Source organism: Scyliorhinus torazame, chromosome 21, assembly GCF_047496885.1.
Source record: "Scyliorhinus torazame isolate Kashiwa2021f chromosome 21, sScyTor2.1, whole genome shotgun sequence".
Classification (NCBI taxonomy): domain Eukaryota; kingdom Metazoa; phylum Chordata; class Chondrichthyes; order Carcharhiniformes; family Scyliorhinidae; genus Scyliorhinus; species Scyliorhinus torazame.
Genome location: NC_092727.1, coordinates 103,165,270 through 103,178,907, shown reverse-complemented (window position 1 = coordinate 103,178,907; position 13,638 = coordinate 103,165,270). Strand labels below are relative to the sequence as shown.

At 50.3% G+C, this 13,638-nt stretch overlaps 1 protein-coding gene and 1 long non-coding RNA gene across 2 annotated transcripts in view; one reads left to right on the top strand and one right to left on the bottom strand.

Moving 5' to 3' along the window:
- LOC140398449 (uncharacterized) overlaps positions 1 to 10,683 on the top strand; it is a 30,464-nt gene extending 19,781 nt beyond the window's left edge. Inside the window, exon 3 of the long non-coding RNA XR_011937491.1 lies at positions 8,268 to 10,683. This is a non-coding gene — a long non-coding RNA (uncharacterized lncRNA). The remainder of the gene's footprint in view (positions 1 to 8,267) is intronic.
- The window catches only part of itga3b (integrin, alpha 3b), a 272,129-nt gene that overhangs the window by 16,433 nt on the left and 242,058 nt on the right, over positions 1 to 13,638 (bottom strand). Inside the window, exon 23 of the mRNA XM_072487143.1 lies at positions 8,339 to 8,437. Coding sequence (XP_072343244.1) covers positions 8,339 to 8,437 — 99 coding nt within the window. The remainder of the gene's footprint in view (positions 1 to 8,338; positions 8,438 to 13,638) is intronic.

Here is a 13,638-nt window from a genome sequence, read left to right as displayed (position 1 = left end):
GCATGTCCTGTTCATGTTGCAGGAAATGGCACAGCAACTACTGCCCTCATACCTGTGCAAGATGGTGTAATTCGCTGCCTTTCCGTGGTCACTGAAAAGCTTCAAACTCCACCCAGTAACTCAGCACAATGCTTTCACCAACTTTACCAACGCACAAATAAGTTGAAGGCACATCAGCTACAATGGCCCTTTAAATAGCTCCATAAGAGGGCTCATCCTACTTCCTCGTGCCCGTTGTTTCAGGAAGACGTTTCCTGCACAATAATTGGCCCATTTTAGTATTAGTGCATTCCACCAGCCTGTTGATGTCATGTGTCATAATCTCCCTCTTTCAACCTCTTCAGGCAAACATAGAGGATGCACCTACATGCTCCACTTCAGTTACCTCACACCGTGTGGGACGCAGCCCAATTTTCCTATCCCTATCCCTGCAATTCCCTCCAAAATCTCATCAAATTCTGATGTCTTGTGCAGCTCCCGCACCCCCACCTGGGTTTTAATCATTCCACCATTGGAAGCTATGCTTTCATATGCCTAGGCCCTAATCTCTGGAACATAGAACATTACACCTCAGTACAGGCCCTTCGGCCCTCGATGTTGCACTGACCTGTGAAACCACTCTAAAGCCCATCTACACTATTCCCTTATCGTCCATATGTCTATCCAGTGACCATTTGAATGCCCTTAGTGTTGGCAAGTCCACTACTGTTGCAAGCAGGGCATTCCACACCCTTACTACTCTCTGACTAAAGAACCTACCTCTGACATCTGCAGAGATGTGGAGGAACAGATTGGGAAACAGATTTTGGAAAGGTGCAGAAGTCATAGGGTAGTAGTCATGGGTGACTTTAACTTCCCAAATATTGAGTGGAAACTCTTTAGATCAAATAGTTTGGATGGGGTGGTGTTTGTGCAGTGTGTCCAGGAAGCTTTTCTAACACAGTATGTAGATTGTCCGACCAGAGGAGGGGCAATATTGGATTTAGTACTGGGTAATGAGCCAGGGCAAGTGATAGATTTGTTAGTGGGGGAGCATTTTGGAGATAGTGACCACAATTCTGTGACTTTCACTTTAGTAATGGAGAGGGATAGGTACGTGCAACAGGGCAAGGTTTACAATTGGGGGAAGGGTAAATACGATGTTGTCAGACAAGAATTGAAGTGCATAAGTTGGGAACATAGGCTGGCAGGGAAGGACACAAGTGAAATGTGGAACTTGTTCAAGGAACAGGTGCTACGTGTCCTTGATATGTATGTCCCTGTCAGGCAGGGAAGAGATGGTCGAGTGAGGGAACCATGGTTGACAAGAGAGGTTGAATGTCTTGTTAAGAGAAAAAAGGTGACTTATGTAAGGCTGAAGAAACAAGGTTCAGACAGGGCATTGGAGGGATACAAGATAGCCAGGAGGGAACTGAAGAAAGGGATTAGGAGAGCTAAGAGAGGGCATGAACAATCTTTGGCGGGTAGGATCAAGGAAAACCCCAAGGCCTTTTACACATATGTGAGAAATATGAGAATGACTAGAGCGAGGGTAGGTCCGATCAAGGATAGTAGCGGGAGATTGTGTATTGAGTCTGAAGAGATAGGAGAGGTCTTGAATGAGTACTTTTCTTCTGTATTTACAAATGAGAGGGGCGATATTGTTGGAGAGGACAGTGTGAAACAGATTGGTAAGCTCGAGGAAATACTTGTTAGGAAGGAAGATGTGTTGGGCATTTTGAAAAACTTGAGGATAGACAAGTCCCCCGGGCCTGACGGGATATATCCAAGGATTCTATGGGAAGCAAGAGATGAAATTGCAGAGCCGTTGGCAATTATCTTTTCGTCCTCACTGTCAACAGGGGTGGTACCAGGGGATTGGAGAGTGGCGAATGTCGTGCCCCTGTTCAAAAAAGGAACTAGGGATAACCCTGGGAATTACAGGCCAGTTAGTCTTACTTCGGTGGTAGGCAAAGTAATGGAAAGGGTACTGAAGGATAGGATTTCTGAGCATCTGGAAAGACACTGCTTGATTCGGGATAGTCAGCACGGATTTGTGAGGGGTAGGTCTTGCCTTACAAATCTTATTGAATTCTTTGAGGAGGTGACCAAGCATGTGGATGAAGGTAAAGCAGTGGATGTAGTGTACATGGATTTTAGTAAGGCATTTGATAAAGTTCCCCATGGTAGGCTTCTGCACAAAGTAAGGAGGCATGGGATAGTGGGAAATTTGGCCAGTTGGATAACGAACTGGCTAACCGATAGAAGTCAGAGAGTGGTGGTGGATGGCAAATATTCAGCCTGGATCCCCGTTACCAGTGGTGTACCGCAGGGATCAGTTCTGGGTCCTCTGCTGTTTGTGATTTTCATTAATGACTTGGATGAGGGAGTTGAAGGGTGGGTCAGTAAATTTGCAGACGATACGAAGATTGGTGGAGTTGTGGATAGTAAGGAGGGCTGTTGTCGGCTGCAAAGAGACATAGATAGGATGCAGAGCTGGGCTGAGAAGTGGCAGATGGAGTTTAACCCTGAAAAGTGTGAGGTTGTCCATTTTGGAAGGACAAATATGAATGCGGAATACAGGGTTAACGGTAGAGTTCTTGGCATTGTGGAGGAGCAGAGAGACCTTGGGGTCTATGTTCATACATCTCTGAAAGTTGCCACTCAAGTGGATAGAGCTGTGAAGAAGGCCTATGGTGTGCTCGCGTTCATTAACAGAGGGATTGAATTTAAGAGCCGTGAGGTGATGATGCAGCTGTACAAAACTTTGGTAAGGCCACATTTGGAGTACTGTGTACAGTTCTGGTCGCCTCATTTTAGGAAGGATGTGGAAGCTCTGGAAAAGGTGCAAAGAAGATTTACCAGGATGTTGCCTGGAATGGAGAGTAGGTCTTACGAGGAAAGGTTGAGGGTGCTAGGCCTTTTCTCATTAGAGCGGAGAAGGATGAGGGGCGACTTGATAGAGGTTTATAAGATGATCAGGGGAATAGATAGAGTAGACAGTCAGAGACCTTTTCCCCGGGTGGAACAAACCATTACAAGGGGACATAAATTTAAGGTGAAAGGTGGAAGATATAGGAGGGATATCAGAGGTAGGTTCTTTACCCAGAGAGTAGTGGGGGCATGGAATGCACTGCCTGTGGAAGTAGTTGAGTCGGAAACATTAGGGACCTTCAAGCAGCTGTTTGATAGGTACATGGATTACGGGAAAATGATATAGTGTAGATTTATTTGTTCTTAAGGGCAGCACGGTAGCATTGTGGATAGCACAATTGCTTCACAGATCCATGGTCCCAGGTTCGATTCCGGCTTGGGTCATTGTCTGTGCGGAGTCTGCACGTCCTCCCCGTGTCTGCGTGGGTTTCCTCCTGGTGCTCCGGTTTCCTCCCACAGTCCAAAGATGTGCGGGTTAGGTGAATTGGCCAATGATAAATTGCCCTTAATGTCCAAATTGCCCTTGGTGTTGGGTGGAGGTGTTGAGTTTGGGTAGGGTGCTCTTTCCAAGAGCTGGTGCAGACTCAAAGGGCCGAATGGCCTCCTTCTGCACTGTAAATTCAATGATAATCTATGATTAATCTAGGACAAAGGTTCGGCACAACATCGTGGGCCGAAGGGCCTGTTCTGTGCTGTATTTTCTATGTTCTATATCTATCTCCCCTCAATTTAAAGCTATGTCCCCTCGTGCTGGACATCATCATCCGAGGAAAAAGGCTCTCACTGTCCACCCTATCCAATCCTCTGATCATCTTGTATGCCTCAATTAAGTCCCCTCTTAACCTTCTTCTCTCTAACAAAAACAGGTTCAAGTCCCTCAGCCTTTCCTCATAAGATCTTCCCTCCATACCAGGCAACATTCTGGTAAATCTCCTCTGCACCCTTTCCAATGCTTCCACATCCTTCCTATAATGCGGCGACCAGAATTGCACGCAATACTCCAAATGCGGCCGCACCAGAGTTTTGTACAGCTGCAACATGACCTCATGGCTCCGAAACTCAATCCCACTACCAATAAAAGCAAACACACCGTACACCTTCTTAACAACCCTCTCAGCCTGGGTGGCAACTTTCAGGGATCTATGTACATGGACACCGAGAACTCTCTGCTCATCCACACTTCCAAGAATCTTACCATCAGCCCAGTATTCTGTCTTCCTCTTATTCCTCCCAAAATGAATCACCTCACACTTTTCTGCATTAAACTCCATTTGCCACCTCTCAGCCCAGCGCTGCAGCTTACCTATGGCCCTCTGTAACTTGTAACATCCTTCCGCACTGTCCACAACTCCACCGACTTTAGTGTCATCTGCAAAATTACTCACCCATCCATCTACGCCCTCCTCCAGGTCATTTATAAAAATGACAAACAGCAGTGGTACCAAAACAGATCCTTGTGGTACACCACTAGTAACTGGACTCCAGTCTGAACATTTCCCATCAACCACCACCCTTTGACTTCTTCCAGCCAGCCAATTTCTGATCCAAACTGCTAAATCACCCTGAATACCATGCCTCCGTATTTTCTGCAATAGCCTACCGTGGGGAAACTTATCAAACGCTTTACTGAAATCCACATACACCGCATCAACTGCTTTACCCTCATCTACCTGTTTGGTCACCATCTCAAAGAATTCAATAAGGTTTGTGAGGCACGACCTACCCTTCACAAAACCGTGTTGACTATCTCTAATCAAATTATTCCTTTCCAGATGATTATACATCCTATCTCTTATAAACCTTTCCAAGACTTTGCCCACAACAGAAGTAAGGCTCACTGGTCTATAGTTACCGGGGTTGTCTCTACTCCCCTTCTTGAACAAGGGGACAACATTTGCTATCCTCCAGTCTTCTGGCACTATTCCTGTAGACAAAGTTGACTTAAAGATCAAAGACAAAGGCTCAGCAATCTCCTCCCTAGCTTCCCAGAGAATCCTAGGATAAATCCCAACCGGCCCAGGGGACTTATCTATTTTCACACTTTCCAGAATTGCAAACACCTCCTCCTTATGAACCTCAAGCACAACTTCCCACTACTGTCCTTGACTGGCCCTACTCTTACCCTAGTCATTCTTTTATTCCTGACATATCTATAGAAAGCTTTAGGGTTATCCTTGATCCTACCTGCCAAAGACTTCTCATGTCCCCTCCTGGCTCTTCTTAGCTCTCTCTTTAGGTACTTCCTAGCTAACTTGTAACGCTCGAGCGCCCTAACTGAACCTTCATGTCTCATCTTTACATAAGCCTCCTTCTTCCGCTTGACAAGTGTTTCGACTGCTTTAGTAAACCACGGTTCCCTCGCTCGACCACTTCCTCCCTGCCTGACAGGTACATACTTATCAAGGACACGCAGTAGCTGTTCCTTGAACAAGCTCCACATTTCCATTGTGCCCATCCCCTACAGTTTTCCTCTCCATCCGATGCATCCTAAGTCTTGCCTCATCGCATCATAATTGCCTTTCCCCCAGATATAACTCATGCCCTGCGGTATATACCTATCCCTTTCCATCACTGAAGTAAACGTAATTGAATTGTGGTCACTATCACCAAAGTGCTCACCTGCCTCCAAATCTAACACCTGTCCTGGTTCATTACCCAGTACCAAATCCAATATGGCCTCGCCTCTCGTTGGCCTATCTACATACTGTGTCAGGAAACCCTCCTGCACACATTGGACAAAAACGGACCCATCTAAAGTACTCGAACTATAGCGTTTCCAGTCAATATTTGGAAAGTTAAAGTCCCCCAATAACAACTACCCTGTTGCTTTCGCTCCTATCCAGAATCATCTTTGCAATCCTTTCCTCTACATCTCTGGACCTTTTCGGAGGCCTATAGAACACCCACAACAGGGTGACCTCTCCTTTCCTGTTTCTAACCTCAGCCCATACTACCTCAGTAGACGAGTCCTCATCAAATGTCCTTTCTGCCACCGTAATACTGTCCTTGACTAACAATGTCACCCCTCCCCCTCTTTTACCAACTTCCCTGAGCTTACTGAAATATCTAAACCCCGGCACCTACAACAACCATTCCTGTCAAGGTATGAAAGTTGCCACTCAAGTGGATAGAGCTGTGAAGAAGGCCTATGGTGTGCTCGCGTTCATTAACAGAGGGATTGAATTTAAGAGCCGTGAGGTGATGATGCAGCTGTACAAAACTTTGGTACGGCCACATTTGGAGTACTGTGTACAGTTCTGGTCGCCTCATTTTCGGAAGGATGTGGAAGCTCTGGAAAAGGTGCAAAGAAGATTTACCAGGATGTTGCCTGGAATGGAGAGTAGGTCTTACGAGGAAAGGTTGAGGGTGCTAGGCCTTTTCTCATTAGAGCGGAGAAGGATGAGGGGCGACTTGATAGAGGTTTATAAGATGATCAGGGGAATAGATAGAGTAGACAGTCAGAGACTTTTTCCCCGGGTGGAACACACCATTACAAGGGGACATAAATTTAAGGTGAAAGGTGGAAGATATAGGAGGGATATCAGAGGTAGGTTCTTTACCCAGTGGGGGCATGGAATGCACTGCCTGTGGACGTAGTTGAGTCAGAAACATTAGGGACCTTCAAGCAGCTATTGGATAGGTACATGGATTACGGTAAAATGATATAGTGTAGATTTATTTGTTCTTAAGGGCAGCACGGTAGCATTGTGGATAGCACAATTGCTTCACAGCTCCATGGTCCCAGGTTCGATTCCGGCTTGGGTCATTGTCTGTGTGGAGTCTGCACGTCCTCCCCGTGTCTGCGTGGGTTTCCTCCGGGTGCTCCGGTTTCCTCCCACAGTCCAAAGATGTGCGGGTTAGGTGAATTGGCCAATGATAAATTGCCCTTAATGTCCAAATTGCCCTTGGTGTTGGGTGGAGGTGTTGAGTTTGGGTGGGGTGCTCTTTCCAAGAGCCGGTGCAGACTCAGGGGGCCGAATGGCCTCCTTCTGCACTGTAAATTCAATGATAATCTATGATTAATCTAGGACAAAGGTTCGGCACAACATCGTGGGCCGAAGGGCCTGTTCTGAGCTGTATTTTCTATGTTCTATGTTCTGTCCTTGCTCTCTCCATGTCTCCGAAATGGCCACAACATCGAAGTCCCAGGTACCAACCCATGCCGCAAGTTCACACACCTTATTCCGGATGCTCCTGGCATTGAAGACACACTTTAAACCACCTTCCTGCCTGCCGGTACACTCCTGCAACTTTGAAACTTACTCATGACCTCACTACTCTCAACCTCCTGTATACTGGAGCCACAATTCAGGGTCCCAATCCCCTGCTGAACTAGTTTAAACCCTCCCCAAGAGCATTAGCAAATATCCCCCCCAGGATATTGGTACCCCTCTGGTCCAGGTGTAGACCATCCCGTTTGTAGAGGTCCCACCTACCTCAGAATGAGCCCCAATTATCCAGGAATCTGAAACCCTCCCTCCCTCCTGCACCATCCCTGTAGCCACGTGTTAAACTCCTCTCTCTCCCTATTCCTCGTCTCGCTAGCACGTGGCACGGGTAACAACCCAGAGATAATAACTCTGTTTGTCCTACATCTAAGTTTCCACCCTAGCTCCCTGAATTCCTGCCTTACACCCCTATTCCTACCTATGTCGTTGTTACCTATGTGGACCACGACTTGGGGCTGCTCCCCCTCCCCCTTAAGGATCCCAAAAACATGATCCGAGACATCACGGACCCTGGCACTTGGGAGGCAACACACCAACCGCGAGTCTCTCTCGTTCCCACAGAATCTCCTATCTATCCCCCTAACTATGGAGTCTCCAATGACTAATGCTCCATTCCTCTCCCTCCTTCCCTTCTGAGCAACAGGGACAGACTCTGTGCCAGAGACCTGTACCCCATGGCTTACCCCTGGTAAGTCACCCCCCCCCCCCCCAACCGTGACCAAAGTGGTATACTTGTTACTAAGGGGAACGACCACAGGGGATCCCTGTACTGACTGCTTCCTCCCAGCCCCTCTCACCGTCACCCTTCTATCTTTATTCTTCGGAGTAACTACATCCCTGAAGCTTCTATCTATGACCACCTCTGCCTCCCGAATGTTCCGAAGTTCATCCAGCTCCAGCTCCAGTTCCCTAAAGCGGTTTCTGAGGAGCAGGAGATGAGTGCACTTCCCACAGATGAAATCAGCATGGACACTGACATTTGCCCCCTAAACCTGTTCATCCGTCTTTCCTCATTTAAAATATAGCCTCTGGTCACCTATGTCGCTCACTATTAAAGATGCTAAAGAAATGCAGTGTTTGTTGTGATTTCTACAATTAATAATTTTTGCTTTAATTTTCTCTCAGATTAACAAACAAGAAGGATGATCCACAATTGTTCCAAGTTTCTACTGACAAGAAAATCTGAAAGAACTCACTGTCACATCTGGTTGTTTCATTTTGATTGTGGAAATATTTGTCATCAAGTGTAAGGATGCCTCTATGGGAACAGTAATCCGACTGTAATCCCGGTATTCCTAGAATACCAAATAAAAACACATTTGAAGAACTTTCAAATCATTCAGTAAACATTCTCAGAAACTTTCATCATTTGGCACCTGGGAATAATTAGACTTTTAAAAAAAAATTGAAAGTCACCAGCACTCATTGTGAAAGAACAGATATTGGTCAGAACATTTTGGCGAGCCCTTTTTTCAGCAGACAGAAGGCCCAGAGTAAATTCCTTGCGCCTGAATGGTGAAACATGAGACGTCGCTGATCTTGAAGTTAAGGACTCGTTATATGGAGCCAGTGAGCTGGAAAAGAGAAGTGGCAAAATTGGGCTGCATTGCACTGGCCCTGAGGTGTAATGGCACCCGGCACAATGGGTGCGACTGCGGCAATGGCGACAAACAAAAAAAAGGTGGTGATTGATTCCTTTAAGTAGGCATTGAGAGGAGCATTCCTTACGTTCTTGGTTGGGAGCAGCAGGTAATCCCATATTTTTGCATCTGGGCAAACTAAGCTCAGAGAGGTGACCACAAACAGGCATTCGGTCCCTTATTTACATATGCAAAGGACCTAACGTCCCTTTTGGCGGGGGTTAGCAGATATGTTTTTTCATCATTTCTCAATATGGTGGGCAGCAGATTTCTGGCTGATATTGTACACACGCTTCGTGCCCACCAAATGGGACATAGAACATACAGTGCAGAAGGAGGCCATTCGGCCCATCAGGTCTGCACCGACCCACTTAAGCTCTCACTTCCACCCGATCCCCGTAACCCAATAATCCCATCTAACCTTTTTGGTCACTAAGGGCAATATAGCATGGCCAATCCACCTAACCTGCACGTCTTTGGACTGTGGAAGGAAACCAGAGCACCCGGAGGAAACCCACGCAGACACGGGGAGAACGTGCAGTCTCCGCACAGACAGTGACCCAGCGGGGAATCGAACCTGGGACCCTGGCGCTGTGAAGCCACAGTGCTATCCACTTTTGTTATCGTGCTGCCAAAGGAGCTTTAGTGGTCAGTGTATTATCCAAAAGAAAGCAAGATGCATCGATCAATTTCTAGACTGAGGTGCTAGAATGACAAGATGGGATTTGTAAATCATTTGGTCTTTACTGACCGATCAGGAATGATGTCTACAAGAGCTAGATAGTTACATTCTCAACCCATTACTTCTACTTCAAACTTACATTCTCATTTTAACAGTCTCGTTAGCGAAACAAAGCACATTCTTAGGATGTAATCTTTACTCTCCAATCGTCTGTGCATCAGTTTTAATCTTTCAATTTATTTCCAATATCTGTCATTAATAGACTAAATAATATTATAAAGTGATCAAGCACTCCATGGACTCAAAAATGGGCAGCACGGTAGCACAGTGGGTAACACTGTTGCTTCACAGCTCCAGGGTCCCAGGCTTGAGTCACTGTCTGTGTGGTGTCTGCACATTCTCCCCGTGTCTGCGTGGGTTTCCTCCGGGTGCTCCGGTTTCCTTCCACAAGTCCCGAAAAACGTGCTGTTAGGTAATTTGGACATTCTGAATTCTCCCTCTGTGTACCCGAACAGGCGCCGGAATGTGGCGACTCGGGGCTTTTCACAGTAACTTCATTGCAGTGTTAATGCAAGCCTAACATAGAATTAACATAGATTAACATAGAATTTACTGTGCAGAAGGAGGCCATTCGGCCCATCGAGACTGCACCGACTCTTGGAAAGAGCACCCTACCCAAGGTCAACACCTCCACCCGATCCCCATAACCCAGTAACCCCACCCAACACTAAGGGCAATTTTGGACACTAAGGGCAATTTAGCATGGCCAATCCACCTAACCTGCACATCTTTGGACTGTGGGAGGAAACCGGAGCACCCGGAGGAAACCCACGCACACACGGGTAGGATGTGCAGACTCCGCACAGACAGTGACCCAAGCTGGAATTGAACCTGGGACCCTGGAGCTGTGAAGCAATTGTGCTATCCACAATGCTACCGTGCTGCCCCACTACCATGTTACTTGTGCCACTAAAGTTTAAAGATTATTAAAATAAAGATGAGCACTTCACGGAATTAGTTTAATCAGGTACCAAGACATCTTTATCTGCTTGGTCACATGGTGTAATGTTAAGTAATGGGTTAAGAGACATTGCAATTAGTTGTCTCATTTATGTTAAGTATCCATTAATTGACACTGATATGTAAAGGGGCTTCAGGTGGCCTCTGTCAGGTGGTGTGTTGTTAAGTGTTTTGTGCAGAGGCTGTGGAAGTGAAATAAATGGTGTTTGGTGAAAAGGAACAAGGAGTTTAGACTCTTCATTTCACAGCAACTAAAACGTGTAATAATGGTAGCAGAGGATGGTTATGGCTTTTTATATAAGTATGATATTGACAGAAATTTTGGGATTAGGGAATTTGGGTAATATACCTATTGACTGTCACATTGACAATAAATCCCTGTGGGAAAATGTGCACTCTACAAAAAGTGTCAATGAAAAGAGGTTACGGATAGACATCGCAAGTTTGAAGCAGATGTTGGACAGAGGGGAAATAACAAAAATTAAATGGGTCGACAGGAGCTATCACCTGTCAGACTGTTTTACGAAAAGAGGGGCGAGTTCACAGAAACTTTTGGATATTGTTAATGAAGGGCGCTTGTTTCTGTGACTGTTTTTTTTTTCTTTCGCGTCCAAAAAAAAAAAGGGGGGGACATCCTGGGCGTCATTCTCCGACCCCCCAGACGGTCAGAGAATGGCCGTTGGCCGCCGTGAATCCCGCCCCCGCCGGTTGCCGAAGTATCCGAAGGGAGAAAAGTCGGCGGGGCGTTAATGGCGCCGCTGCCATGGAGAATGTCACGGGTCTGCGCAAGGCAGCCGATTTTCGGCCTGCCGATATTCTCCCTTCCGGATGGGCCGAAGTCCCGTCGACGTGATGACCGTTCACGTCGACGTGAATCAACCTCCTTTTCATCAGCGTGACCCGGTGCTCCAGGCTCACGCCGACCAGTGTGGAGGTGAGTGACGGCCTGGGGGGTTGGCTCTGGGCAGGCAATGGCGTGGCCGCAGTCTGATTGAGTGAGGAGAGGTGTGTCTCGGGTTGTGTGTGTGTGTGTGCGGCGTGGGGGGGGTTAGAGTAGGCTGGGCTCCGGGGGAGTGCCGGGAGGGGGTCGTGCCGGGGTGGAGGTTGGGGACTGGGGGGGTCCATGCCTGGGTGGAGGTTGGGGTTGGTCCGTGCTGGGGTGGAGGTTGGGGGGGGGGTCCGTGCTGGGGTGGAGGTTGGGGGGGGGGTCCGTGCTGGGGTGGAGGTTGGGGGGGGGGTCCGTGCCGGGGTGGAGGTTGGGGGGGTCCGTGCTGGGGTGGAGGTTGGGGGGGGTCCGTGCCGTGCGGGGTGGAGGTTGGGGGGGGTCCGTGCTGGGGTGGGAGGTTGGGGAGGGGTCCGTGCTGGGGTGGAGGTTGGGGGGGGGTCGTGCTGGGGTGGAGGTTGGGGGGGGGGGTCCGTGCCGTGCCGGGGTGGAGGTTGGGGGGGGGGGTCCGTGCCGTGCCGGGGTGGAGGTTGGGGGGGGTCGTGCTGGGGTGGAGGTTGGGGGGGGTCCGTGCTGGGTGGAGGTTGGGGGGGGTCCGTGCTGGGGTGGAGGTTGGGCGGGGGGGGGGGTGTCTGTGCTGGGGTGGAGGTTGGGGGGGTCCGTGCCGTGCCGGGGTGGAGGTTGGGGGGGGGGTCTGTGCTGGGGTGGAGGTTGGGGGGGGGTCCGTGCTGGGGTGGAGGTGGGGGGGGGGTCCGTGCCGTGCCGGGGTGGAGGTTGGGGGAGGGTCCGTGCCGGGGTGGAGGTTGGGGTTTGGGGATGATCCGTGCTGGGGTGGAGGTTGGGGGGGGGGGTCCGTGCTGGGGTGGAGGTTGGGTCCATGCTGGGGTGGAGGTTGGGGGGGGGTCCGTGCCGTGGTGGAGGTTGGGGGGGGGGGTCCGTGCCGTGCCGGGGTGGAGGTTGGGGGGTCCGTGCTGGGGTGGAGGTTGGGGGGGGGGGGGGGTCCGTGCTGGGTGGAGGTTGGGGGTGGTCCGTGCTGGGGTGGAGGTTGGGGGGGGGGTCCGTGCTGGGGTGGAGGTTGGGGGGGGTCCGTGCCGAGGAGGGGGATGGGAGGGCAAGTGAGTTGGTCCACCTGGCCAGGTGCCAGCCTCCAACAGTTGAACCCATGCGGTCCATGCCACCTGGCTGGGGGAGGAGGGGATATGGGCAATGATGACATGTCGTCGTTCCCCTCCCCCCCACCAGGGCCGTCATGTTTTCAGATCATCCAGCGATGATGGCCGCCGTGGTGGCAGCCGCTCATGTCTATGTTGCCCTGGATGAGGAGGAGGAGGAGGAGGAGCGTGCCAGAGAGGCGGCGCAGGCTGCCGCAGAGGGGCAGGCGGCAGCCCGCCCAGGCTGGAGGGACACCTGACCGACAGGGACAGGAGGAGGGGGAGGAGGACGTCGCGGCCCCACGGCAACGGAGGCACCCGAGGGCGCCCCGTGTGTACCGGCCCCGGCAGTCATACCAGGACCTCACGGACCGGGAATGCAGGAGGAGACTCCGGATGAGCCGGGAAACCGTGGCACACATCTGCCACCTGCTGGCACACCTGTCACCGCGTGGCACTGGCGGGGGACACCCTCTTCCCGTGTCCGTCAAGGTTACGGTGGCCCTGAACTTTATGCAACGGGGTCATTCCAGGCACCGAGTGGGGACCTGTCCGGCATATCGCAGACATCGGTGCACCGCGGTGCATCCGGGCAGTGACAGATGCCCTATATGCCATGGCGCACCGCTACATCCGCTTCCCCGTGGACCGGGCCAGCCAAGATGCCCGGGCCGTGGCTTCTCTGCCGTGGCCGGGTTCCCCATGGTCCAGGGCGCGATCGATGGGATGCACGTCGCCGTGCGGCCACCTGCAGATAACAGGGCCGTGTTCACTAATAGGAAGGGGACCTATTCGATGAACGTACAGGTGGTCTGCGACCACCGCATGATGATCCTGCACGTCTGCCGCCCGTCACCCAGGCAGTGTACACGACTCATTCGTGTTGTCGCGGTCATCCATCCCCGGCATGTACGAGGGACGCCATCCCCGGCTGAGGGGCTGGTTGCTGGGCGACAGGGGCTACCCATTGCGATCGTGGCTGATGACGCCTATACGGAGGCCACGCAATGAGGCGGAGAACCGCTACAATGATGCCCATGATAGCGACAAGGGGAGTGAT